The 27,422-nt window shown below is 43.5% G+C and overlaps 2 protein-coding genes across 5 annotated transcripts; both read right to left on the bottom strand.

Annotated features, from left to right (window-relative positions):
• Positions 1 to 291: 291 nt before the first annotated feature.
• On the bottom strand, positions 292 to 6,503 carry LOC117268176 (G-protein coupled receptor family C group 5 member D). Of its 4 annotated transcripts, none has more exons than XM_078161377.1 (5): positions 6,286 to 6,503; positions 4,279 to 5,445; positions 3,407 to 3,477; positions 1,278 to 1,329; positions 292 to 1,098 (listed from the first exon to the last, which is right to left on the bottom strand). In XM_078161377.1, the coding sequence occupies exons 2-4, from the start codon at positions 5,393 to 5,395 to the stop codon at positions 1,321 to 1,323; spliced, it is 1,197 nt and encodes a 398-aa protein (XP_078017503.1). In that variant the 5' UTR covers positions 5,396 to 5,445; positions 6,286 to 6,503; the 3' UTR covers positions 292 to 1,098; positions 1,278 to 1,320. The 4 variants fall into 4 exon arrangements, with proteins under 4 accessions (XP_078017503.1, XP_078017504.1, XP_078017502.1 ...); XM_078161378.1 differs by having other exon boundaries at positions 4,294 to 5,445; XM_078161376.1 differs by lacking the exon at positions 3,407 to 3,477 and having other exon boundaries at positions 1,278 to 1,333; positions 4,294 to 5,445; positions 6,286 to 6,500.
• A 3,565-nt stretch (positions 6,504 to 10,068) lies between these two features.
• On the bottom strand, positions 10,069 to 12,429 carry pde6hb (phosphodiesterase 6H, cGMP-specific, cone, gamma, paralog b). Its single transcript, XM_033644319.2, has 3 exons — positions 12,340 to 12,429; positions 11,055 to 11,212; positions 10,069 to 10,973 (listed from the first exon to the last, which is right to left on the bottom strand). The coding sequence occupies exons 2-3, from the start codon at positions 11,195 to 11,197 to the stop codon at positions 10,856 to 10,858; spliced, it is 261 nt and encodes an 86-aa protein (XP_033500210.1). The 5' UTR covers positions 11,198 to 11,212; positions 12,340 to 12,429; the 3' UTR covers positions 10,069 to 10,855.
• Positions 12,430 to 27,422: the final 14,993 nt, after the last annotated feature.

Genomic DNA, 27,422 nt, shown 5'->3' with positions numbered 1-27,422 from the left:
ATATATATGCAAGAGGTTATAATGTGGTGTTACACTGCTACTTGTGCTCAAACACTCCTCTCCTCTCAGGCTGTGTGAGTTTGATAGTCACTCCTGATTAGTCTTGGTGCGCCTAAACACTGCCCCCTGGTGGTTTAACAGCAGTACTCCATCTGCCCTCCCTGTGTGGCTCCAGCAGGCGCCTGCAGGCATGGCACTGAATCTGGTTGGGAGAGTAATTGGCTTTTTGGTGTGCCATCTGTGCAGATTGTGAGTGGGAGAAGCAAAAGGTTTGAGAGTACGACAAACAACTCTTTTATAGACAAACCTTTTTATTGATAACACCAGCATGTGGAGAAAGTCAGAGTGCATCGCTGGGGAGAGACACGCCTTGTGAAGCTCTTATCTCTCCACGCACGCAGAACGCATCCATTGTTTCCAGCGCGCCAACAGAGCCCAGGCGACTGTAATGCAACTTTGAATATGAAGATGTTAATCAGTGATGGCACAAGCCTCCCACGGTGCTGACAGGTCTCCTGTCCTATCCTCCTCCTGTCTTGTCTTGTCTCATCTCATCTAATCTCCCTTCCTCTCTCCTCTTCCTCCTCCCTGCCGCTCACAGATGCCTCTGCTCCGCTCAGCAGTTTGGCACCTTCAGAGTGACAGTTTCACGCCTCCTCTATCGCCTCAGGGCTATTATATACCATCTTAGAGCAGCACACACACACACACACACCATAAAGACTCACTTCCACTAAGCATTTGTGATGTAGATTTCCCGCCAGAAGAAAGCTGGACTATCTGAACCCATCCAGCCTCCATGATGAAACTCGAGCAGATGAGTCACTCTGCTGAGTCCTTTCTTCTTTTCGGGACAGAGGATGGTGCCACATTTGAAAATAACACACAAATATTTACATTTGAAAACAGAAAAACACATGTTTGTGCCAAGTACAGATTAGTGCATGAGCCGGGTCTCCCCCAGCTCTGGTTTTTGGTGTACGTCAGTTCTTGTGTTTGTATTGGAGCAAGTTATTTCAATCATTATTCGTCATAAGGTTCCAGGAAGTTGGTGGTCTGTGGGCGAGGGATGGTGTAATCCTTGCCAGGGTCGATTTCCTGAAACACACAGAAACATTAGAATCACACATTCGTCATGTCAGTGCAGTTAATAGCCGTGATAAAGTGTGCTTTCATTAACCTTACAGTATGACTTGGCTATAATTGCCTGCAGTAGCGAAAGGCCACGGTGCTTAATTGTGAAGTGGGATTGTTAATCCAAATGGTTTATTACTCACTGTCACAGAGAATCCGGACTCGTAGGGCGATCGCAGCGACTGCTCAGTCCTCCTGCCTGAAGGGAGACACATGATACAGTTAGCTAATTATCGGTTCATTATATACTGTTCGTCATAAAGGCTCACAGCAAGCACTGAGCTGACTGATAGTGGAATTCATTTTCTCATGTTGGACATCGGCTCCATATTCATTCTGGCTCGTAGTTATAATTCAGTATAAAGGATTTCTTTCAGGGAATCTTAAATAGCTGCCAGACTCTCATGTAGAGTGAAATAGCTTCTATACACTTTAGTCTCATTGTTATTTTTACAGGAGTTGGACAAAAACGCGCCTATAGCAAAACTTTGTTTTAAGAAAATTACACATTTTAAAGGTCCAGTGTAGGATTTAGGGGTGAAACTAAGGGTGGCAGAAATGGAATATAATATGTTTTCTTCAGTGTATAATCACCTGAAACTAAGGGTGCTTTCACACATGCCCTGTTTCAGTCGAACTCAGGTTTGTTTGGGCAGGTGTGAACACAGCAATCGCACTCGGGTGCACACCAAAACAACCAGCTTTTCAAGAAGGTCTCGTTCTCTGGTGCGGTTGGTTTGTGGTGAGAACGTGTTCCGAACTGGATGTGAACCAACTGCAGTCACATGACACATTGTTTGGGTTAAACATGAGCATGTTACAGTCCTGGAGGATTATTAATGTGCACCTCCTCCTGTACTGCCTTAATATGCACATTCAGCACATCCAATGCATCAAAACATTGTTTTCTAGTTGGAGCCGCGCCTCGTTTTCAAACTGTATGGTTTGACTAAAATGAACAATGACAGCAATATAGTCCACGATGAGCAGCGCTAAAATCAACCTGCGTAGTTGTCCCTCCATTGTGACATTAGAAAGTGTCACATTTATCTTGCAAGTGTACTCTTCTTCAACGTTTGCTTTACTTCCTGGATTTTTCCCACTTGGAAATTCTGACCAATCAAGAGCAGCTTTCTCACACAAGGTATTTGATCTGGTCCGCTTGTAAATGCTGCCGTGAGAACACGAACCAACTCTAGGCAATTATACAACCTAGTAACAAAGTTAGTCCCTGATTCAGACCAAAGCAAGATGACTCTAGGTCTGAAAGCACCCTGAGAATCTTTGTGGTTTTTGTTACCATAGAATGAGCCATGTATCTGTACATATGGAGCAGGTCCTCTTCCACAGACTCCGCCCAGTTGTTCGTACAGTAGCCCAGAACAGACAAATTGAACACTGGCTCTAGGTAGGGAAATTTGTATTTGCATCGGCCACCGTAGTTCTATATTCTTGGCACATGGGAGAAGTTTTAGTTCTGCAACCTCACTGCTAGATGTCACTAAATCCTACACACTTGACCTTTAAGGTTCGGACATACTTTCTGCAATGAACGTCTGTGGAGAGCTGTGGTCATGCAGACAGGCATGTAGACATGGTTCGTTTCAGAGTACAATTGATGGTCCGCTTAGGAGATGGGAGGTGAGCTTACCATCCTACTACTGACATTCTGTGAATATGACAACAAATGATGCTGCCAGGTCTGTAGTGAATGTCTGTCCGATATCCAACTCAAAACTACAGACGTTAAATGTGGAAAGTGTGTGCGAGCCTTTAGAGGTTTTATTGCTACAGCAGTATTTGGTCTGGTATGACCACTAGCTACTGGTGGCTAATGTAAGGTAACGTTAGCAAACTTCAGATAGATGGTAGATTGCTGTGTAACCACGGTACGGTCCATTAGGGGTCAGCAGGGGGCAGTGTTCCCCGACTGCATGACTTTCTGATGACTTTCTCCATCATCAGACCTTCGCTCGAAAATCTAAGAAACAGTCCCCTGGAAAATGCAGTTCTTTTTTATTTAAAATTCAGTCCACATATATGAATATAGTGACCTCGTTGCGTTGAACCTTCCGAGTGTTTTGAGTTTAACATTTCAGCCAGTGTAAAATGTCCTTGCATCTATACACACCTAAGTGATATTTCCTCGTGTTGTCAGTCAGATTATTAGGAAAGTGACGCTATTTTTGTGATTTTTCGTCTTAATTTTTTTTTTCCTAGGGAGCGTGCCGTTGAATGGTTTAATTTTCACTGTGTATGATTATGTTGCCACTTGCCAGTAGTTTGGTGCCCTCCTGCTGTAAGCTTCATGCCTTCCTTTGGGTATTAGCTCCAGCGCTGACACTGTGTAACGGACATTAGAGTCAGTTCATGGCTTTTCTTTAGTTGTACCACTCTTTCATCATTTACTATATAGTTCGGAAAAACTTACATTGTCTCGCTTTAAAGTCATTAACTCCACAAGATGGGTTCTGTTCCTGTTAGGTTACACACCATTTTGCTGGTGTGTTTCGCCCCGAGCAGTTGGGGGTTTGGTGCCTCACTCAAGGGCACCTTGGCTGTGCCCAAGAGGTGAACTGGCATCTCTCCAGCTACCAGTCCACGCTACATATTTGGACTTGAACCAAATATATGAACCCAAGTTGTTACTGACTGAGCTACTACAGCGCCATGTTTAAATGTTAGGTAAACAGTTCGTGCGAAGAGGCAGAACGCATCAGCCATGATACAATCTCGAAACGTATCGGCTATCACCTTTGTGTTAGCTTTTTGTCTAATTCATCTCCATTCATACACAGGTATGTGTTTATAAAGATTAGTTGAAGTGACCAAAGGACGTCTTGGCTCGCACATCTGCTGGCTACACCGGGTCTCCCGAAATATTGGTCGTCGTCCCCAGGGACTTATTGTCGTCAGACCGATAGCGGATGGGCTCTACGACTGGTTCAGACCGAACAAACAATGTGAAGATGTAACTTTGTGATGGGGTTTTGTCTTATTTTCTGACATTTATAGACCAAATCAAAATTATTTGATTAATCGATTAAGCAAATAATTGTTAGTTGCAGCTTTAGTTGTGTGTATAAGCCCCTCGGCATGATTCACGACTTTGAATTCCACCCACTCAGTCAGACGACTCCTCACCTCTCCTGCTTTCACCATCATTCTCAAAGCTTCCATTTTCCCGGCCTTCCTTGGGGCTTGCCAGTCCTGGGATATCAGCACTGGGGCTCGTCCAGCCTGCGAAGCTCAGAGGGATGTCCTTGGACTTGGCCTCCCCCCGGCAGAAGAAGGCGATCTGGGACAAACCGAATCCCATCAGTAACACCCAGCCGTTGGCCACCAGGGCGATGCAAATCACCGGGTCGTCCCATTGAGGCCGACGGTCCACCTCTGGGTTCCCCCTGATGAGCATGGTGATCCACACCACCCAGATGCAGGCGGAGAGCAGCAGTGTGAAGAAGAGCAGCGTGGCCTGTGCTTGGCTCTGCTGGCGGACGGCGCCGGTGTAGCCGTAGCTGTATGTGAAGCAGGAGCGGCACAGGAAGTGCAGGGAGAGGATCAAACTGACAGCCAGGAGGCACAGCACGTAGATCTGCAGCATGACAAATTCCTTCTGGCTGTACTCGCATGGCTTTCTGTCCCGCACCAACACGACGATCATCCACTGGGTAGAGATGATAACCTGCACGGTGAAGAGCCCCAGGGCCAGAGCAGGCTCCCCCCAGCCGCGGGCCGCCGCGAAGCCCAGCAAAGCCAGGCAGCGAGCCAGCAGGCAGGAGAAGGCCAGGGAGAAGAGCACGCTGAAGAGGAAGAGCCTGGTGGGGCAGGTCTGAGGGGTGAGGCGGATGATGAAGGAGAAGGTGATGGCAAAGATCCCCGCTGTGGCCAACAAGAACATGGTCATGCAGGCCACTGTGCTTCCAATGCTGCTGCGCTGGTTCCTGGATGACGTACAGATCCACAGGGACCAGATCAGCATGCCCAGGAGGAGAGCAATGGTGAACAGGAAGCCTGAAGAGGCCAGGGTCTCCAGGACGATGCCCCATGCTGCCCTGCGGTCACACAGGTACCTATAGATGGGGTTCAGTCGTCTGCCGCAGCCCGGCACGCCCTTCAGGAACGTATCATTTGAGGAAGAGGTTGTTGCATTGCTTGAGCTGCTGTTGGCTGACTGACACAGACAGGTGAGGGGGACATAAAAGAGCAGGAGGAGGGGGAAAAGGGATTTGTGCTTCACGGATAAAAAGGCCATATTCATAATCCACCTGAGGATTCAGTCCTTCCTTTGATACAGGTGATCTTTTTATCCTGAAAACAAAAAGCACAAAATATTTCAATAACATCAAATTGGAGTACAAGATTCCCTGAGTGCGCTGACGTCGCTTTGACTGACAAGCGGGATGAAATGGAAGACAGGATAAAGAGGTCACAGCTTGGAAAAGTAAACGGAGGGAGAGCGGTTTGACAGCCAGAGTGAAGAGTGCGGGAGGAGGGAGTGTGTAAACATGCCAGAACAAGGCAGAGCAGTGTGTTAGCCAGGGATAAGAATGGAGGAAAAAAACTACTGCAACATGGAGGTGAGGCTGGGACAGAGCAGCAGACATGAAAGGTAACTATTCTGCTGCATCAGCCCATAAGACAGAGATACACACACACACACACACACACACCAGGGAGGGGTTGTGGTTTATATGCAGTGCAGATTGGAGGTGAGAGATATTCACTCCTGATAGCTGATTGCCACTTCCTCCAGACTGTAACAGAGCCTTTGTTTCAGCGTCAGAGATTCAAATATGACCTTTAGTAGGATCATTACTCGGTAAATATGACCCTCAACTTCGCCCTGACACTGGCCTTTATTTGGGTTGTCAGGAGATCACACAGTGGGAGAAGGATTTGGGAAACAATGGCAGGAAACACACCACTTAAGGAGATTATCTCCATCTCATTATAAGGGCTGATCAGCCAGTTAGAATAGCTATTATTAGACAAAGCTGAAAGCATAGACTGCACATGATTTCCAGAAGTTTCACCCAGTGTTATAAGGAAAATAGCTGCACATGATCGCTGACTGTGACTCAAACTGTTAAAGCTACACCTCATAACTCCAAAGCTTGACCAGACCTTAAGAAGAACAGTCGAACTTACCTTTTATCCCTTGTGATGTGAGAGTAAACTTCTAAATCCTGCTCCAAAGTTTGTCTAGAAGCCTTACAATAACACCCGCTTGATGCGCCTCCCTATCCTGATGATGTTTCCATATCTCTGCCAGGTAACAGGAAGAGCACGAGATGACGAAGAGTGGGGAAGCACAGAGGTCTAAAGCCACCTGGAGACAGGACTCTCTTCACCTTGTGTCAACAGGTTGGGCAAAAGCAAGAGAAACCTGCACCCCGACTCATACCTTCCTGTCAGACCCCTCCTGTCTCCCAGTGTCCCTCCCTCAGAGAAATAGGTGGGGCTCACACACCTGGAGGTGATGATGCACACAAACACCCACAGGGAGGGAGAGCTCACTCTTCCCTGGCTATGATTCCATTTCCTGAGAATTTGCATCGCCTTTCTTGATAACATGTGGACTTTATGTGGCGTAAATGTGGAGTGTGTTGGGATAGTCATGTAAAACACGCTCGTTGTTGTTACTGATTTAAGGTGAGAGCACAACTGACTCATTCCAGTCTCATCGGGATCCAGAACAGGACCGGCCGTCACCCTTAGTTACTGGGAAATCACAGCAACAACATTTGGTATTGGTGATTTAGCCTCAGGGGGAGTTGAGTCAAGACTGGAGAGAGTTCTTTTAACTGTTGTCTTTAACAAGTCCACACGTAACACCTCAACTCATGCCTGTACAAGTAGAGTCTACAGGGTGTGTTCGGTCTTCAACTGTAAAGTCACTGTTGTGCTGCAAAACACAGCTTTATCTTTCTAATCATCAACATTATTTCCTGCAGCAGCGGAAAATATCCACATATCTGTGTGTGTGTTATGTAACAATATTAATGTCTATCTACTCAATATTTCAAACCTAAAGTCTCCCTGATGTGTGACCCTGATACCAGGGGAATTCAAACATGACATCATTTATTTGAAGCATCCCACACAGTTCCCTGATACTGTCAGGTTGGGCTGAGATGGAAAGACATCAAACATTTGTGTACAGATTCTCAGACACTCTGTAATGTTAGCAGCTCATTATTTTGAAAACCATAGTGAAGCCAAGTGTCTGGGAACAGCTGCTGATGGATTGGATGTTGACAGAAGCCATGTGGTAGTGTTTCTGTGGTGAATTTTAGAGCTTAAGGTCTTTATTTTCCTTTCTCTTTTGTGTCTTTTGAAGGGGTCGTCACCATGTTCCCAGGGTCCTACCGTATGTTCCCAGGGTCCTACTGTATGTTCCCAGCGTGGTGAGGGCTGTCTTCACGGTTCAAATTTACAAAAGAACAAAAGGACATGGATGTTTCAAATGCAGTTTGAATGGTAAAATCCAAATCTATGGAGATATCAGTGTCTAAAGTCAAGAAAACTGTCTGAGGCGTAGGTTTCAAGCAGTGTGGTATCAGTGGGCTTTAAGCCGTGGGTGTGTGATTTCAAGATAACTCACCCAGGAGACTTAAACTGAGCATTTAACCCAGATGAATCTAGGGATTAAATATCTAACAACTATTGTACAAACATTCATGGTCCACAGACGAATGTTTGTACACATATTAAGTGGAAATGAGGCGTAAAGGCTTTTGACGGATGCAAAATACGCAAAAAACAAACCTGTTGCAAAAATTTTAACGATGGACAAGGGGTGATTGACACAGTGTGAAGTCATATTTATTTTTAGACGTGGGACCATTTTGGACGAAAAAGGAAGTCCATTCATCCATCCTCTGGGAATCTCTGTGATATCTGATGTGCCTGCAAAACTCCTCCCCTCTGTAATTTTGCAGTCCGGATTGGCCTTGAGTACGTTAAAATGAATTGAACTTTTGCAGTGGATTTCAGAGGGACCGTATGACAGTGTGCTAGCTTAGCTAACAGGCTCTTTTCTTCAATTCAGTTGCCTGTGTTGATTGCCAAGTGAGTTTGTTTGATTAAAAAGAACTTGTTTATCTGGTTTTAACACATTGTGAATGTGAGTAATGTTATTCTGTTAATACTAGTCCATACCCATTGGTAGCTTTGTCACCTTCTACCTATGCCAGTCCTCAGTGCCTATGTGCAGTTTCACATAGATTGACCACGTCAGTGAGTAGAAAAACGTGGGACTGACAGAATGACTGACTGACAGTTTCTGTGGTTATGTACAGCATACCATACCATGACTTAGTCATAGCAAAAATTAGAACAACATCGGTCCACAGGGGGAGCCACAGCAATCGGTCGCATTTTAGCCATTTGTAAGCATTTTTCTGTTGTTATAGCGCCACCCAGTTGATAATTAGAGTTAAATTTCTCCAGTCACCTTGAGGCGTCCTGTTCTACATATCTACCAAGTTTAGTAAAAATCCATATGGCGGTTAGGCCTAGATAAGAAATTAGCTCTCTAGCACCCCCATTTTGTTTGATGGGGTCAATAATGGAGGGGTCCCCTCAGATTATGTGTGGTCATATGCCTATAAAGTTGCGTGGTGATTGGTGAAACCCTTGAGATGTTATACAGCTTTATGTGATGAGCCACGCCCTCCGCAATATTCATTGCCTTATAGAAGCTCAGTTTTAGTAAGTTTTCCAACTTTTGCCAAGAGGGAACTTCAGATATTGGTCCCTAGATTATGTTCACCCAGTTTCATGCAGATCGCTCAAACTTCCTAGGAAGAGATCGATTTGAAGTATTTTTCAAAAAATTCAAAATGGCGGAAAATCTATATAAGCGGAAGTTATGGGTTCTTGAGGCAAATGTGTTCCTCATGAGGAGAGGCATCTCTGTGCAAAGTTTCATGTCTCTACGACATACGGGGCATGAGATATGCCCATTCAAAGTTTGCAACTTCAGTCAGTTGCTATAGCGCCCCCCTTTGGCCAATTGATGTAATATTGCTTCATTCACATCCTCCCATGACCCTCTACCACTGTGCCAAATTTCACATGGATTGACCAAGTCAGTGAGGAGAAAAACGTGGAACAGACACACACACAGAGTTTTCGTCATTATATAGTAAGATATGGTTAAAAATGATGTATAGTCAGACTATCATTATGACTTGTTCAGCTGCTCGTACGTCTTTTTAATTAGATATTTCACAAAACATGCCTCGTACCTGGCAGGCCAACATATTCATTTATTTGTTGCCATGCAGTATTGGTCCTGTTTTTGCCCTGGTAATGTTCCTAGAGCATATTCCAAACTACTAGATGGTGAAAAATTGACAGAATTAGCCTCTCTGTCATGGCTACAGGTAGTTTCTATCAGATTTCTATCCATCCATAAAGAAATGCACCTCCTTGCGTTGGACAGTAGAGGCATCATCTGTATATTTACGATGTACAGACACTGGTCACATATGCAAGTGGAAACGAGGCATTAACAATTTTTTTGGTCGACTGAGCCTTTACAGTTTGAATATGGTCAGGGGTTTGATTTGTAAGATACATTATACTTATTACCAGATGATTTATTTTCTTTGTGAGATGTGAAAGAACAGTTTCTTGTTATCACCGTGATTTGTTTTCCTTTCCTTTCTAAGAGCCTCTCAGGAAGCCTTAAAATGAGCGTTAATTATTATTAGATGTACTCAAACAGCGCTGTAGTTCAGACACAGAAGGAAATATAACAATTAGAAGACAGCTGGGAATTGTTGGAGAGCCCTGTCATTTTATTTCTCATCCAAAATACCAAGTTATGATTGTTTCCCTTTGCTTGTTCATTTCAACCCTACCATGTTCTTTTCATCTTTTATTTGGGTGATACAGAGAAAAAAAAGACACGGACAACATGAGTACTAAAAATATACACATTTTACTGCAGCTATCAGGACATACCAGCTCACAGTACATTTTCTGTGGTATTGCGCTCGCGAAACATACAGTATACACTTTTTGTTTTCTCTAAGGAGGGACGTGGGTTGAGATAGCAGCAAGGAGAGAGACAGGGGATAAAAAGGGAGTTCATCCTCACGTGAAGGTGCATTGTTGTTTTCATCATTACAGCATGTTGCACGCTCTCCTTGCATCCCTAGGTGTTTACAGTGACCTTTTGCAGTAAAAAATAACAATGCAAAATAAAAGCGGGAGGAAGTACAAAAGGTGGGAAGACAAGGTCAAAAGGTTGCGACACTGAGAACAAAATATTTACATTTTTTTAGACAGCTAGAAGCAAATACATGCTAGTATTAACTAGTGCTTTGCTTGCGTCCATTGCCGTGGGTTTGGAGTGGTGGACGGAAAGAGGGGAGTCCGAATGAGGAGGGAGGAGAAGTTGGGAGAAGACTATCATAGATGGATGAGGGAACAGGGAATAAGGTATGTGGAGTCTTTTTCTCGTCATCCATTTCAAGTATATATATATAATATAAACAGTATCATATAATAACATAAAAAGAAGAGCATTATTATGCTTTCCATCCACTTAGTGGAGTGAAGCTTGAGGTAGGTAGACGAGAGGGCATTAGGGGGTTTGCTGGCAGCCTTATCATGGCCTGCCAAGCCAGGATGGAGAGAAGGCAGGGCGGAGAGGATTAGGCAGAGGAGAGGTACAGGCAGGCAAGGAAGGCAGGAGGCAGCAGGTTTAGATGATGCCGTATTTGGCCAAGTCGCTGAGTTCCATGTCGCCGAAGGCTTCCCATGGGCACACCACTGTGATGTCTGTGCCAAGACCCTCCATGCCAGGGATATCGTCACCAAAGCTGGAGGACAGAAAACAAACAAGTGAGTGACCTGGTTTGGCTGTTTGGGTTTAACATGTCCAAATGTATAATTTTCTTTACCCCTTCTGGCCTGGCTTGGGGGCCTTGCTCTTGAATGTACGAGTCTGCCTCTGCTTGAACTTGGGTGGCCCCTTCTTGGGTGTGGTGGGGCCTGTTGCTCCACCAGGAGCCAGGGCGCTTCCTGCAGGGGGGCTGGCGTTCATTGCTACTGAGGGTCTCTGGAAGACAAAAGGTGTTTTTGAGAATGTGTCACCACACTGCGATCACAGTTTCCTCTGACTTATCCTCTCCTGTCCTCTCTGTCTGCTGCCCTCTGCTAATCCTGTTTCCTTCCAGCTCTCAATGCCAATCAGAGGAGATTATGCAGATTAGTTTAAACAGCCAGATTAGCTCTAATCCCACTCTGATCCACAGCGGGCTAATTGCCCTTCTTGAACAACAGGGATGCCATGTGCAATGGGACATTGGATTTTTCCATTAGCTTCAACTTAGACACCAGTTCAGCTGCTCATGTTTGGTACTTAAGATATCAAACTTTAAGATCACATTCACATCACTGCATCAAAACATAAGTCAAGACCTCTCGAAACGTCCCTGTCTGTCCCTCTTGTCCTCATCTCCCACCTGATCTTACACAGTATCCTGCCTCAGCTCAAGCTCTCACCCCCCTTCCTCTGACTCCTGACACTGGTAATCCTGTTAAAACAGTTTGACGAAAGTGGAAACCAACCTGCTCTGTCACTGTATGTAACTCAAAAAACATGCGCCACCTGCATCAGCACATCTAGACTGCCTGTGGACAGAGTAACAGAGGCTCCCCTGAGCTGACTGTCATCCTGATCTCATGTGTAGAGATCACCGAAGCTGCACCAGAGCTGCCCGACATGTTATCAGCCATCTGTTGTTGTGACTCTTGCCCCTGAAGTCAATCCTCTTTATGCTGGGTTCACACCTGTTCTCCCCTTCAGGTTTCTACTAATGCGTTTTAGGATTATCATCTGTGCTTCAACCCACAATATGTGAAATTTTTTTACCCACTTTTACCCATTTAAATTGCAACGTCGAACTATGTTGCTAGCACAGACTTAGTAGAACACGTCAAACTTCTTGCATCCAAACTGTTTGCTATATCACTTACGTTTTAGCTAGCCATCGTTCTCATCAAAGTTCCCCTCATCTAAATTCCTGCCTTGTCTGCTAGTTCAGTGCTGACATGACTAATTTAATCTATAACCAGTCCACGAGTACTTACTATCGCCATGGAAACTGCATAAAAGCTTCTATAATTAAGGTCAACTTCAAGTTAAGTCAATGAGGCAGTTGCATCAGTAGAGTTTGTTCTCACCTGTTGTCACAGATATCCCAAGAGGACACTGCCGTTCTCTGCTCTGACAGTAGTTCTTTCTTCTTCTTGCTTCTTGTTCTTTAGTTTGTGAGGTGTGTTGTCCGTGTTGTGCTTTTATATGTTCATCCCTAATCCTCTCATCCTCCTCTTTCCAGTCACATGGGCACCGGAAAAGGTCAAACTTCTCCGCCAAAGCTAGCATCTTCCCCCCTCCTCCCCTCCCCGACTCTAATTGTCCTTGTTCCCATCACAACCCCGCCCGCCGCTGTCCTCCCTACCTGCAGTGCAGCTTTACTGGGTAGACAGTGTCAAAGATCAATCTGGGAGGATTTGATCAAGCTTATCCCTCTAAACCTCAGCAGGCCTGCATTCTGCTTTGCCGTGAGGAGACGACTTGATGGTCGCGTTACAGGTCCATGTGAGATGCTGTTTACACGTGTGAGATGTTGTCAGTGAACAATGAACTGTTGTCACATTATTTTTAGATACTGTGTTGTGATTTTGAATTTGAAAAACAGAAAGAATTGCAACATGGGTAGATTGTTCTCTCTGGGATAGGAGTTGCGTGTTTGGATTGGGATTTACAGGATATTTTAAGTAATTAATACTTCACTGTCTTAATCAGATTCGGGCGCTGAGCCAAGCTTCTCGACATCTCTAGATGTGAAAGTGTTGTTATTGTTTAACAGCCCAGTCAGCAGAAGAAAATGTTGGCACTGTACATTTCTGCAAACCACGGACACATTACATTTGTATGTTTCATAGATATTTCAATTTTTCTGAAGTGACGTAGTATATGAGCTCACTTTGTCATTGGGAGGTGGAGGGGATGGTGGATGGTGTGACACCTTGGCAAGACAGCTGCAGACCACTGTCCAAGACCAGCAAACAACACATCCAATTGTTATTTAGTGATTCATCGCTGTGTTTCCAGCTGATGTTGTGCCACCAAACGTGAGTGTTCTTTAGCAACCTGTGGCTGCATTTCTAGCTGCGTTTATGACACCAAACATGGGTGTTTTTATGGACTCGTGGCTTTGCTTCCAGCAGCATTTGTGCCACTCAACGTGAGTGTTTTTTAGCGCACCACGGCTGCGTTTGCGCCACCAAAAGTGGGTAGTTTTTATCAAAGCCTGGTTGCCTTTCCAGCTGTGTTTGTGCCATCAAACATGAATGTTCTTTAGTGCCCCATGGCTGCGTTTCCAGCTGTGTTTGTGCAACCAAACATGGGTATTCTTAAGCGACTTGTAGCTGAATTTCCAGCGGCATTGGCGCTGCCAAACATGGGTAATTTTTAGCAACCTGTGGCTGTGTTTACAGCAGAATTTGGGCCACCAAATGTTGGTGTTCTTTAGTACCCCATGGCTGCGTTTCCATTGGCGTTTGTTTCACCTAACGTGTTTGTTTTTATTAGCAAACTGTGGCTGCCTTTCCCGCTGCATTTGTGCCATGAAACACGGGTGTTCTTTAGCGACCTGTGGCTGCATTTCTATCTGTGTTTTTACCATTTTGTCTTGGTGGTTTTTAGCAATTTGTGCAACCAAACATGGGTGCTGTTTAGCGACTTGTAGCTGAATTTCCAGCGGCATTTGCGCCGCCAAACATGGGTGATTTTTAGTAACCTGTGGCTGCTTTTACAGCAGAATTTGGGCCACCAAACATGGGTGTTCTTTAGCAACCCATGACTGTGCTTCCATCTGTGTTTGTGCCACAGAACATGGGTTGTTCTTTTTCAAACCGTGGCTGCCTCTCCAGCTGAATTCGTGCCACCAAACATGTGTGTTCTTTAGTGACCTGTGGCTGCGTTTCTAGCAGCGTTTGTGCCACTAAGTGTAGGTGTATTTAGCAATTTGTGCCACCAGACGTTGGTGTTCTTTAGTGACCTGTAGCTGAATTTCCGGTAGCATTTGCGTCACCAAACATGGGTATTTTTTAGCAACCTGTGGCTGTGTTTACAACTAAATCTGCACCACCAAATGTGGGTGTTATTTAGTGACCTGTGGCTGTGTTTCTATCAGTGTTGGTGCCACCAAATGTGGGTGTTCATTTTGCAACCCGTGGCTGCATTTTTAGTGGCTCTGGTGCCATGAAAGGAGAATGTTTTTTAGCAACCCGTCACTACATTTGCCACCAAAGTTGAGTGATTTAAGCCAAAACATGATCTTGTCCAAACCATAACCAAGTGTTTTTTTTGCCTGAACCTAACCACCTTAACCACAGTGCTGCTGAAACATAAAGAAATTTTGTATCCATTGTATAGTGTATGGATGAGTTTTGTTGAGCCAAAAGTTGTAGGTGACCTTCCTCTCCCTCCAGCAGCAACTACATGTTGGCAAACAATGCTGGACAATGTCAAAGATCACATTTTCCTTTTCACTTTCAGCTTCAAGCACACCTCATTTTCTAAGTATTTCTGCCTAATTAGAGTTAATTACAGGCCTATTTGTGTCTGAGCCTAACAGCATGGGTTTGGCACCCTCGCTGAGAGAGCTGTGGCCAATGTGGGAGGGCCAGTGGTGCAGTGATTAAACTGATTAACACCAGTCACACAGCCAGAAGTCAAGAAGAAATCAAACAGAACTGGACCTGGAGTTTGGTCACATTCAGACTGAACAAATAACAGAGCCGGCTGTCTTTGACTTCATGCCTTGTTCCTACCTTTATTTTACCAGGAATGTTCCCATTGAGATTTAAAATCTCTTTTTCAAGGGATTCCTGGCCAAGACCGCAGAGTAAAGAATTTCACATGAGAGATTCTTTGTTTAAAAAGTTACTTACTTCTTCCCTGATGAGGTGAATGAAAATACTTATAGATAAGAGAGTATTTTTAACTTCACTGACAGTATTTAAGGAGAGGTGAAATGACAAAGGTTGAGGATTTAGGACAGTGTTTAATGCCTCTCAACTGATCAACAGGCCTGCCTGTTATTATTTTCATAATTCAGATGATTTCCTACAAGAGGAAAAAGGTCGATGAAAGTTCAAGATTCAACATCTGGTGTAAAATAATGATAGAAAGTTTTTACTAAACGACTTAGCGTGTGGAAAATGTTGATCTAAAGGGCGGATCCAGGATTAGCTTGTTTGGAATCAGGACAACTGCTGAGAAAAAGCCATGACACAGCCGCAGAGTGCTGATGGGAAGTTATATAAGCAGACACTTTAGTCCAAATTCTTCAAACTATCCAAACAGGCATTTTTTGAAACTTGAGAGACATTTACTTTAATACCACCTCACACAGAGACACAGGGGAAACTCCACACAGAGGGCCCTAGTTCTTTCTCTTTGCTTAACTTCCATTTTCTACCTTGAATTCAAATCGTATATATATTTTTAGATATATTTTTTAGTTCTTCAAGGATAAAAACAGAGATAAAGCCAAGATGGCAGGGTCAAATAAAACTACAGACGTACAAAAAGTACTTGAGCTAAAAGACGAATAGATGGACCTACAGACGCGCTAGCAGCTCTGTGAGGCTGTACTTAGCCACAGTGGGTGTTACATTGGCATGCTAACATGCTGTTGTTAAGCAGGTATAATGTACACGGTGTTTGTTCTGCATTAGCATACTAACATTTGCTTACTGGCACCAAATTAATGTATTTACAAAATTTCATGGCAATCAAATAGACGACGATATTTCAAGGTCTGACCTGAATGCTGTGAAACTTCGAATCTTAGATCGTTGCCATAGTAACCAACATCCAAATACCTACTTTAATGCTTCGGGATTTTATACCATATATATGCATTAGGGGTGGGGGGGAAACATTGATTCAGCATTGTGTTGCGATATTTTCATGTGGCAATATTGTCACACAGTGCCAGGTATAGATTTTTTTTATTATATCAATACTTAATATTACAAATAAGAAATTAAAACTTAAATAAAACTGAAAACTTCATGTTATTAGATAACACAGATGTTGACAAAGTTTTCCTTTGGGGACAAACTTTATAGTTGAAAAAAAGTAATATATCACAATATATTTAATCGCAATACTTAGCATATCGGAACACATTTAAAATTGCAATAATACTGTATCGTGACTTTAGTATTATGATGATATCGTGCCGTGGATCCTCTGGTGATACCTTTCCTTAATATACATTACCCTAAAAATCCCTCAAAATCCCATAAATTAAAAAAAAATTCAACATGATTCATTATTATTAGTTATTCTCAGACAAGGTCATATAAACTTAGTGATTCTGTGACTCCGACTTGTTCTCATCTAATGTTAGTCACGAACAGTCCTGAAGCTGAGACAGGTTGACTACAAGTGACAGGCGAACAGATACGCTAACAAGATGTTGGAAAAGTGAAGTGTCTGGAATAGTTTCCAAATCTGTGAAGCTGACCCCCAAAATATCAAGTGCAAGATATTTAAAAAGAAACTGGCATATCACAAATATAGAACTGTTAGTGATGGGAGTTCTCGTTCACTTTGAAGAGCTGGTTCAAAGATGCAGTTCGTTCGTTCGTTATTTTTTTTTGTTGTTGTTGTTTTTTGCTGTATGTGTGTGGAGGGCGGGTGTTAGTGGGTTCAACGACGAATCGCATCGCTGATTTATCGCATCACGTGATCTGGATATTGTAACGTGGACCCAGAATAGACCCCGCACATATAAAGTTTGGTGTAGCCATAGCAACGCCCTTTATAAACAACAAGCATGTCAATACAAGCAAGCGCTGGCGGATAGTGGGTTAGCTTCCTACCGTTCGTTTCTAACCGAGGGGGGTCATCAACACAACGTGAATTAGGAACTGACTCGTTCACTCTGAAGAGTCGGTTCACTCGTTCACTTCAAAGAGCCGGTTCAAAGACTCGGCTCGTTCGCGAACGTCACATCACTAACTGACATCTTCAGCCCAGTTCAGACCAAAGATTTGGCTTTAGAACGTTGCAGAGAAAAGTTGCAGCGGTGTGAACTGGCAGTCTGAGCTACCGCGGCTACCTGCTGTTTCATCACGACTACAAATGTGGCTGTAGCCAGCATCTCACTATCACTATCCTCATTCATATTTCAAGAAACAGCTGCAAATCTGAGCAGAAGTACAGAAAGTTGTTGCATAGAGATGATACACCATCTCATCTAGTTGCATTGGTGTGAACCGGCAGGTTTTTAGAACGATGCACAACCGCACATTGCGAGCAGCTGCCTGTTTCAACTCGTCTCATCACGAATCTTTGGGCTGAACAAGGCTTCATCCGTCTTGTGAATCATTCTTTTTCTAGCTATTATGGCTAATGTGCGACCTGCATGCTAACAAGGCGGCTAACTGGCACGTTATTTTGCACGCTGATTATCAAAGAAGTCCAATTTTTGCTAAAATCCTGCATTAATTTCACAAAAAATTGGAGTCGATCACATGCTTCACATTGATCAGCTGTGGTTTTGAGGGCAACGTGGGCACCTGGCCCTAAAGGAGGACGGGACAATGGCTAAGCCTCTTTAACAGTATGTAGGCTGCAGATAGGAAGGAGCTGGCCTCGTTAAGGACACAGACTGTTCTGCACAATGTAATGTAAACTCTGGATTATCAGTCTATGAACAACACAGTGAGCACCAGGCCTGTTTCACCAATGTAATCACACCACAAATGTACTGCACAGTGTGCTGAACATGTTTATGGACATGTTTCAGATTTGCTGCTGTAAGTACAGTTAACTCACCTAAGCTTGTTTATCTGTGTTAATGAGCAATAACAATGAACTGGATCGAACTGTGTTGACATCTCTGATTGTAGGTCAATATGTCAGTCTTGGAGCCTGCTTATGTCTGCGGAGAACACGCTAATACTGAGTCGACTAATTAGATTAACGAACGGACTCGGTCTGGAAAACTAGCATTAGGGCAGCAATATGATGCAAAGGGCACTGCATGTGTGTGTGTGTGACGTGTCGAGCTCCACAGGCAGCACTTTACAGCATGTCAAACTTATATAAACATCAACTGACAAATCTGTTCTTTCATGAAGCTCATGAATTCCCTGTGTGTGTGTGTGTGTGTGTGTGTGTGTGTGTGTGTGTGTGTGTGTTCAGAGGAAACCAGGCTCCTTTTACGTCCCGGGCCGTATACAGTGCAGACATACAGTACATATGATCTGTGTGATGTGTGGGGGTTTGCTTCCCACGCCACAGAAAGCTCAAAGAGACCATGAGTTACTATCCTCGGCACATAAGTGCACCGTTTTTTAATCAGAAAGGGTCCAGACAGGCCTGAACCACAGTCTCTAGTGTCACATGGACTCAGATGATGAACTCAAGCTTTGTTTCTGAAACTTATTTATGTGTTTGAACGCCAAGCTGTCGCCCCAAAAATAAGAAAACGTGACCGCTCAGCTTCCAGTCGACCCTTTACTGTGCTTCTCTGCAGTCGCCAAGGTTGAAATATAAACTGTACTGTCAGCAGCTTTTCAGGGTTAAATAATGACCTATCTACTTATCTGTGTTACTGTAGGATAGAGGACATAGTCTGTATAAAGATAACTAAATTATGGGTGTGATACGATCCAAACACTTCTGCAAAAATACAACTTATGGTTATGGCGCAGGAAAGGTAGATTGTGCTGGATTCAGGAGGTTTTAATGGACGTTTGATACTTTTCCAAACTTTTTTAAGGACAGAAACTACCAAGCTTTGACAGCCACCTTTCAAGTGTGAGAAGTGAGTGTTAAAATATCTGTTTAAATTTGTCTATAATGTAGCACCCAGGCTAATAATAGTCGTGTGCATAAACCATGTAATAACATGTCTGCCCCATATGAAAAGGGGCAAAGAGCTCAGACTGTCTGCTCTGCTGCTGGTGTATGTGGGGTCATATGGTGGTGGGCCAGTATTAGTGTTGACAGTTGTAGAGCACGTTCAGAGAGCGATGTACTGCAGATCACATACAGCCTGCTTTAAACACGGAACACTTAATCCAATTTGAACACTTGTGACGGGGCACTGGCAGCAATATTGACCTCGTTATTATGTCAACTGCACACACATACACCAAGGCAGTGCTTCCCAACCCTTTGTTCAAATATAAAATGTCTGACTGTAAACCAAGGCTGCTGAGCTCCATCACCATCAAAGGTGTATTCACAAATTGTCATGTCTTAGAAGTATTTAAAAGAAAAATATGCTTTGTATGCTAAAGATATTGAAAGTGGTGTTGGAATGAAAGTTTTGCATGAATTATTGCCATGATTGTGATCTGATTTGTTGCTAGCTGGATTTCCAAGTGTTGCACTCTCCTTGGCGATAGTTTGGCATCAGTAACCTCCAGACTTTAGCCCCTTTTCCACCAACATTTCCAGGAACTTTTATTACCAGGAATTTATTTACCTGGGTAAAAGAATTCCTGGTAATCTGTGTGGTTTGCGTTTCCACCGCACCTCAAAGTTCCGGAATATGTATTCAAATTAGTGTGACGACGTAGATGATTCGGCGTGTGCCCTGTATTTGGCTCCGCCTGCTTGGCTGGTTACATGCTGGTGTAGAGAGTTGGGGCTGTTTGTCTCAGCCAGCAGCTCAGTTTTAAAGTATTTTAAAATAAGTGTCAAACTAGTCTCTATATACAGACTGTACATTCAGTGAATGTAGAGTCTGTAGGCAAACCCCGGAGATCTTGCCTCCAGAAGAAGAGCGGAAGAGCCCTGGTTTCCGGTTGTAGGCTGTTTGTAGTCTGCGTGATATTGACCAATCACGTTTGAGCCGGCTGCAGTTGTTGCCAGGTTAAACGCTCTGTGCGGTGAAGTAACGAGGTGGAGCATATTCAGCATATTTACTTACATATAAACGGAAGTCGGAAACTGAAATTCGCCTCCTCCGCCCAAATCAAACCGGAATGCCAAAAAATCGGGGGTCTGCCCCCAGAGGCTGTATCGCCGTCTGCCGGAAGTCAGACGCCGAGTACAGCCGATGGGTTCCGAGAATGGTGTCAAACTAAGTTAGTCTACGTACAGACAGCTGTCATTTGAGCTTATTAGTAACAATTCGCTATCAGCTGAACTAGTGTGCTGTCCTTGTGTCGTTAGCGTCTGTGGATGAGAGACAGTGGACGGAGCATATTGAATATCGCTGTCTACATGTTGACATGTTCATGCTGCTGAACATATGTATTGATTAAGTATTGGCTTCTCACTACGGTTTAATTGCACTTACAGTAACGTGTGTAGCTGCCGTCAACTTGAGTCATTTTTGAGTTATCTTCACTTTGTTTCCACTGCAGCCGCTCGCCTGTTACCGTGTTGCATCTGTGTGTGTGTGTGTGGATGTGTGTATGTAGAGGAGTTCAGCACCAGCACAAAAGAACTGATACCGTTAGCGCTTATCAATACTATAGTCTTTGATAATTTATCCCCGGTACTAATTTAGTCCCGGGTTTCGGTACCCATCCTTAATCAAAACACAAACGAAGTGAAGCTTGTAGAAATGAAATAAAGTTTGCAGACACACTGACACGGAAGTGTGGAACGCTGTGTGTGTGTTCCACCAATCAGCGTTCTTCAGCAAACAGCCCCGCCCCTCAAGAATTCCGGGTAATCTGAAAAGTCCTACCCCCCTACTAGGTACTTTTTCAGGGAAAGTTTGGGGTTGAGGAAAAGTTTTTTTACCCGGGTAATTTAGGTGGAAACGTGCAGAGGTGTTTCAAAATCCCGGGTAATTGATAAAAGTTCCTGCAGTGGAAAAGGGGCTTTTGTGGAATTCATAAAACTTCAATTAGTAGCCGGGGCTATTATTTGCTTGAATGACTGAAATCAACAAGCCTATATTTGGGTCAGGCCTTTAACTCCCTTTAGACAAAAGAGAAATACAAAATACAGTCAAATCATTTATTTGTTTGAAATTAGGCTGTAGATAATATATCAGTTATGAGTCATTTGATCTAGCGCCGACAGACATCACACCAGAGAGAGTTACGGCATAAGGATCACAGCACCCGACACACCGACACAACCCCACTTTATCCTGTTAAAACAATCCTCACAACTTGGATTAATTCTTATGAAAAACCCTTTTGATTCTTTTAATCTGAGGACCCTTATGGACTACAGGAATGTGAATAACTTACAGGGTAATTGAGGAATGGACACATAATTTGAGGTAGCCAACAACCCTGTTTTATACATCTGAAGAGCTTGTATAAAAGAAATGAACCAGACCAGGCCTCTAATTGAGACAGGCCTTTATTTGTCAAAGTGTGTAGCTACACCAGGCCAGTAAAAGGGACTGGGCGTTTAAGTGAGAAAAGGCTTTTAATTTAAGTTTATACAGAACTGAACAACAGAAAAACTGTATGAAATGTCATTCAGTTGAAATGTCAGTGTTTAGGTTGCATTGGTCATACAGCTGAGAGAGAGCTCCCAGAACCTTCAGTCTGACATCGCCTCCATTGAAGGCGATTTACAAGGGGGAGAGAATTTGATTTTTTCCCTAACCAATCAGTAGAGATCAACGACTCACCCAGAATCTGATGTCATTGGTATCCATGCCTCGGGGTGCTGAAAACAAGCGAGCACTGCCCGTTTAAAATGTCTCCGTCGTCGTGCACGCCCAGCTGCATCGCCGTTAAATCCAGTTTAGCAGCTTCCTTAATCTGGTCCTCCATTAACGCGAGTAGTGGCGAAATACCTCGATAGCATCATTAATGTGGTCTGTAGGATCTGTAGCGGTCGCCATTGTTGCTATCCTCACCAGTTACCCACCGGCGTACAGCTTGACATCAGCGTGGCGCTGATTGGCTAATTGCTAGACCCCCGGCGTTCATTGGTCCGTCCATCGTTTGGATGAGATAAATCGCAAATTCATTGCAGTATGCCAGACCAGAGATGCAAGCCTACTCAGTTGAGTGGGCGGGGTCTATGGTCTGGAACCAGGCTAGCTTAACTGTTCATTTTGTAAAAAAAAAAAAAAAAAAAAAAAATCCCACACAATGTCTAACTTGCAAAAATAATGATTTTAATGCTGCAATGTTTCAGTAACTAGACCGTCATCTGGCAAACATGTTTTCTAGCTAAGGCTAATGTGCTACTCCTCTCCTTCTCTGTGCTCTTGGCACCAGGCTTGTGCAGCACCAAACCACATTTCAGATTTATTCAAATCAATTATCAGAGCCATAGCATGGGGGATCTAAACATTATTTTGAGTTGAGTTTTGTTTTTTAAAGACCTGCGACAGTGGGAAAGCAATTCAACGTCTGTCTCCGCTCGCACTGGGAAGTAGGCGAACCAGAATCAGCCAGACAGTTGGAGGGAGACAGTGTGACTTTACACCAGACGTATTGTTAAGCTTAATGATGGGTTATTGGGTAACACTTTACTTGAAGGTATCTACATAAGGGCATTCTCAGAACCCATCGGCTGTATTCGGCGTCTGACTTCCGGCAGACGGCGATACAGCCTCTGGGGGCAGACCCCCGATTTTTTGGCATTCCGGTTTGATTTGGGCGGAGGAGGCGAATTTCCGTTTCCGACTTCCGTTTATATATAAGTAAATATGCTGAACCATTGCGATGGATTCAGAGTTTGCAGTGACGCCAATTATGTTCCGCCTCGTTAGTTCACTGCATGGACCGTTTAACCAGGCAACAACTGTAGCCGGCTCAAATGTGATTGGTCAATATCACGCGGACTACAAACAGCCTACAACCGGAAACCAGGGCTCTTCTAGCCTGGTTCTGGAGGCAAGATCTCCGGGGTTTGCCTACAGACTCTACATTCACTGAATGTACAGACCACATTAACGATGCTATCGAGGTATTTCGCCACTACTCGCGTTAATGGAGGACCAAATTAAGGAAGCTGCTAAACTGGATTTAATGGCGATGCAGCTGGGCGTGCACGACGACGGAGACATTTTAAACGGGCAATGCTCGCTTGTTTTCGGCACCCCCGAGGCATGGATACTAATGACGTCAGATTCTGGGTGAGTCGTTGATCTCTACTGATTGGTTAGGGAAAAAATCAAATTCCCTCCCCCTTGTAAATCGCCTTCAATGGAGGCGATGTCAGACTTAAGGTTCTGGGAGCTTCAGTCTGACACTCAGGCTAGGGCTCTTCCGCTCTTCTTCTGGAGGCAAGATCTCTGGGGTTTGCCTACAGACTCTACATTCACTGAACGTAGAGTCTAGAGACTAACATAAGGGTGACATGACACTGTCATGAACTTGTCATAAACATTATGTAGATGCCATAAACGTTTATGACTGCTGTCATTAAGTGTCATTCGTTTCTGACATTGTTTGGGATGTCCTTATGACAACTTGACATTAAAATAAAGACAACTTCTGGTAATGTCACGTTAATTAATGTTAAGTTGTCATAATCAAGACAACCCAAACAATGTCAACTTGTCATTACAAAAACCAAATGACACTTAATGACAGCAGTCATGTCACTCTTATGTAGATACCTTCAAGTAAATTTTTACCGGTTACTGTCTAAATTAGACTGGCTGTACTGAGAGGTTTTAATAGTAGTTTAACCTCACAACAGTAACAATATAAAGGGCTGGTCTGGCTGTCCATGAAGACAGGTCACAGGAGACGTTGATGCTGCTCTGCAGGGCGCTTGATTTAAGTGCGTTAACTGTGGTGACTGTGACGAGGGATGTTGATGAAGGAGGGGAGGGGCTCTTGTGGTCTAGCAGTATCTTAAATGCATTTGTTAGGCATTACACCATGCTTTTAATGGAGAACTGATGTCATGGGCCAAATTTGAAAATCAAAGTATTAAATCAGAAATAAAATAAAATAAAATGTGACACTTATAGGGCAGGTGCTTGAGCAACACTGGGGTCTATCTGTGCATGTGCATGCTTTAAGCTAACAATTCCAAGCGTTAAAATGTATTTGTAGCTATAACATTTTAACCATTTGACTATCATATTTTTAGCTGTTACAACTTCTCTGCAGGCTTTCTAATTTACACACAGTCTCAAATTAGTTGAGCTACTTATATAATCTTCCCACATACCCCTTGGCAACAGCAGAAGTACCCTCTGGAGTACAAGTACCCCTGGGTGGGAATCACTGAGCTCAATGACACACTTTGAAAGCAAATCAGACAAAGTGCAGAGTTACATATGGTCACATCACATCTATGCACAGTCACATGTCACAGATGCATACACTTTGCTTACTCCAGCGAGTTCAAAAAACTACGACAGGGCTTTTAGCCACAGCTATGAGATGGGAGCGTGTCTCCTCTGACTGGCTCTGGTTATCTGTGTGAACATTCGACTCACGATATGCTGATCTTCTAAACTGAAACTGAAGCTCATCAAGTTTTGTTTTGTCAGAGATCTTTTAAATTATTCTGTATTTGTTTTGATGCATCGCTCTGTTTCCATGTGTCTTACTCTATTTGATCTGCCTGATCTGTGATGTGTTTTGTTTAATCTGTAACGGCCTTGATCTTCTATTTATTCTATTTTATATTATATATACTGTGTACCTTGTTATTTCCTAATCTTAGTCGTCTGCCACCTCTTTACATCTCTTGATTAAGACGCACTTTGTAACAGCTTTCAGATGTGCTACATAAATATATTATTCATAAAGAGATCACTTCTGTTTTTGTTTTTGCATTAATATTGGATATTTAATTTTTAACAACCCTGCTTTGTATTTCACACAAGCCATTTTAATTCCAGTTCAGTCAGTATTCACGGGCCGCTCCTCTCCCCCTTTTGATTGAAATTCCACGGCATGGCTTACAGAAATTCACTTCAAATGCAACTAATGATTTTACTCATTCATGCAAACACATTATGCATTTCCATTTCCTATCTGCTTTGCTTCTTTAAGCTTTGAAGTGCAAAATCCCCTCAGTTTTAGCCTAAATCTTTTACTTTCATGGCAACTGGCAAATTTCTTTTATATATGGATTTGCCTGTAGTAATTATATTCATTTTCTATTTGGTTAATAGGATTTCTTTATAAACTTTATATTTCCTGTTAAAAGCATCACAGTTTCTCAGTATTTCCGTGTTGAATAAGCATTAAAGGAACATGATGGTGTTCCTCGCAAGTCATCATATCATATTTTGACTTGTTAGCATGTTGGCTGCTTCACTTTACCTTGCAAAATCAACACATTTGCTTTTGCAGTGATAAATGGACGATCTGTGCTTTTCATTGTTGCTGCGAGGGTCTATTTTTGTTTTTGGTGTCTTTCCAGGGATGCTGGGAATGTTGCTTTGTGTGTCATTGTTATGTAAGACTTTAAGAAGCCAGCGTGCTGAACTAATTGGACACAGGGAAGAATTCTCTGAAGGGCAGATTGACCTGAATCTCATTCCATAGGCTTACGTCGTTTGTCGTCACGAGGCATCTCTGAAAACATTCTCATGTTCCTCCTTTGCAGAGTGAAGATTGTACTTTTGTTTCTTCCTTTATCTTGTTTCTCTCAGGTGAAAATTGCATAGAAGGCATTTTAAAAGTTGTCGAAGTGAAAATTGCGTGTGCACTGTGTTTTTGTATCACATTAAGACACAAACGTCTCATCCATCAGCAGACTGAATTTGCCGTTAAGAATTTGCTGCACTCTTATCCTCCTGGGGAGGAAAAAAAATCAATCTTACCTGGTGCGCTTTTGTTCGTACAGCAACAGCGTTCCTCTCTGGCTGGCACTTTGCCAAACTATCCCCTTTTCTTCTGAAACTCCTCAGTGAGTCTCTAAAAATTGGGATTACACTGCAGAAATGCATAACTTCTCACAGAAGAGTCACAGCGAGGGCCTCTCTGCCATAAAATCCTGTTATTTTTCGCCTCGCAGACCGAGGCGAGCTGTGAGCTACATGTGCGGCAGAAAGTATGTGGGTGTGCAATTATTAATATGCCATATTTCATCTGAAGCAGGAATGAAAACATTGTGCAAAAGGAAAGGAAGGGAACGAGGCAACGGATAGCTTTGCTATCCTGCAGCCATTACAGCAAAGTGAGAATATAAAACAGGAGAATAAACATTGAGATTCAAGTTGTACAATATATGCTGAACACTGTTTGTCGGACCCCGACCTTGGCTTTGATGTTGCACTGTATGAATCAAAAAGCAAGGACGAAATGATAGTTTCTTCATAGAAAAACTTGTACAACGTTGTATCAAAACCCATCCTCATAATGACTGTTTGCAAAAAGATGTAAAGATTTCTTGTGTGCATGGGCTGAACTGATGTGACGTCTCTGACACAAAGGATGATTGGTTTCAATCTCTTGAAAGGAAAGAATATTATTGTCTGAAATTGAACACAGAGAATCACACAAACTTCAAGAAGTAAAGAGACACGGGGGGTACAGCAGAGAAAACGCGTGCAGATGTGACCTTGGCTTTGATGTAAGAGACATCAGAGATGGTAGAGAGGAGAAACAGCAGTTTTTTGATCTTGCATTTGAAAATATTTATGAATGAGTGTTTTTATAAATCAGAGCCACAATCCAGATTACATGCATGGCTGTGTTGTACTGAGAACTGAGAAGTTCTGAAAATTCTACATCTGCTCCTGAGCAAAAATATTCCTAGTCCACCAATAGTCAGTTAGGGCAGTTGGATGTGCCAGGAAAACTCTAATGGGAGGAAACCAGGACGCATCCTGATCAGATGCTAGCACCTCAACTGGACCCTTTGGACATGAAGTGGCAGTGGCTCTACTCTGAGCTTCCTCGGGATGTCTGAGCTCCTGACCCCACCCCTGCAACACTGCAGACGCCACACTGATTGGCCTGTCCTTCTCACACTCGTGAACAAGACCCCCGAGAAACAGAACTCCTTTGCTTGGGGCAGTAACTCTCTCCCACTCCAGAGGAAGAGGTGCACCGTTTCCCAGCAGAGAACCATGACAAGACCAGACAGACAAAGACCAACAGAACCGCATCATCTGCAAAAAGCAGAGATGCAATTCTGAGGTCACCAAACCGGACCCCTTCCTCCCCTTCGGCTGCACCTCGAGACCCTATCCATGAATATCACAAACAGGATCAGTGACAAGGGACAACCCTGGTGGAGGCTAACAGCCACCGAGAACGTGTTTGACTTTAAGCCGAGTAGGTGGATGCAGTTCTCACTTTGGTCATACAGGGATTGGATG

The sequence above is a fragment of the Epinephelus lanceolatus genome, chromosome 18 (genome assembly GCF_041903045.1).
Source record: "Epinephelus lanceolatus isolate andai-2023 chromosome 18, ASM4190304v1, whole genome shotgun sequence".
Lineage (NCBI taxonomy): Eukaryota > Metazoa > Chordata > Actinopteri > Perciformes > Serranidae > Epinephelus > Epinephelus lanceolatus.
The sequence above is the reverse complement of the archived record's forward strand: the minus strand, read 5'-3'. Positions and strand labels throughout refer to the sequence as shown.

Coding starts and splice junctions, on each gene's coding strand:
- LOC117268176 (XM_033644397.2), bottom strand. CDS start 5,395: ATGAATATGGCCTTTTTATCCGTGAAGCACAAATCCCTTTTCCCCCTC. Junction 1,334..4,278: donor TGATGGTGAAAGCAGGAGAG/GTGAGGAGTCGT, acceptor GTCTCCCTTCAG/GCAGGAGGACTGAGCAGTCG. Junction 1,099..1,277: donor AGTCCGGATTCTCTGTGACA/GTGAGTAATAAA, acceptor TGTGTGTTTCAG/GAAATCGACCCTGGCAAGGA.
- pde6hb (XM_033644319.2), bottom strand. CDS start 11,197: ATGAACGCCAGCCCCCCTGCAGGAAGCGCCCTGGCTCCTGGTGGAGCA. Junction 10,974..11,054: donor CCCAAGCCAGGCCAGAAGGG/GTAAAGAAAATT, acceptor TCTGTCCTCCAG/CTTTGGTGACGATATCCCTG.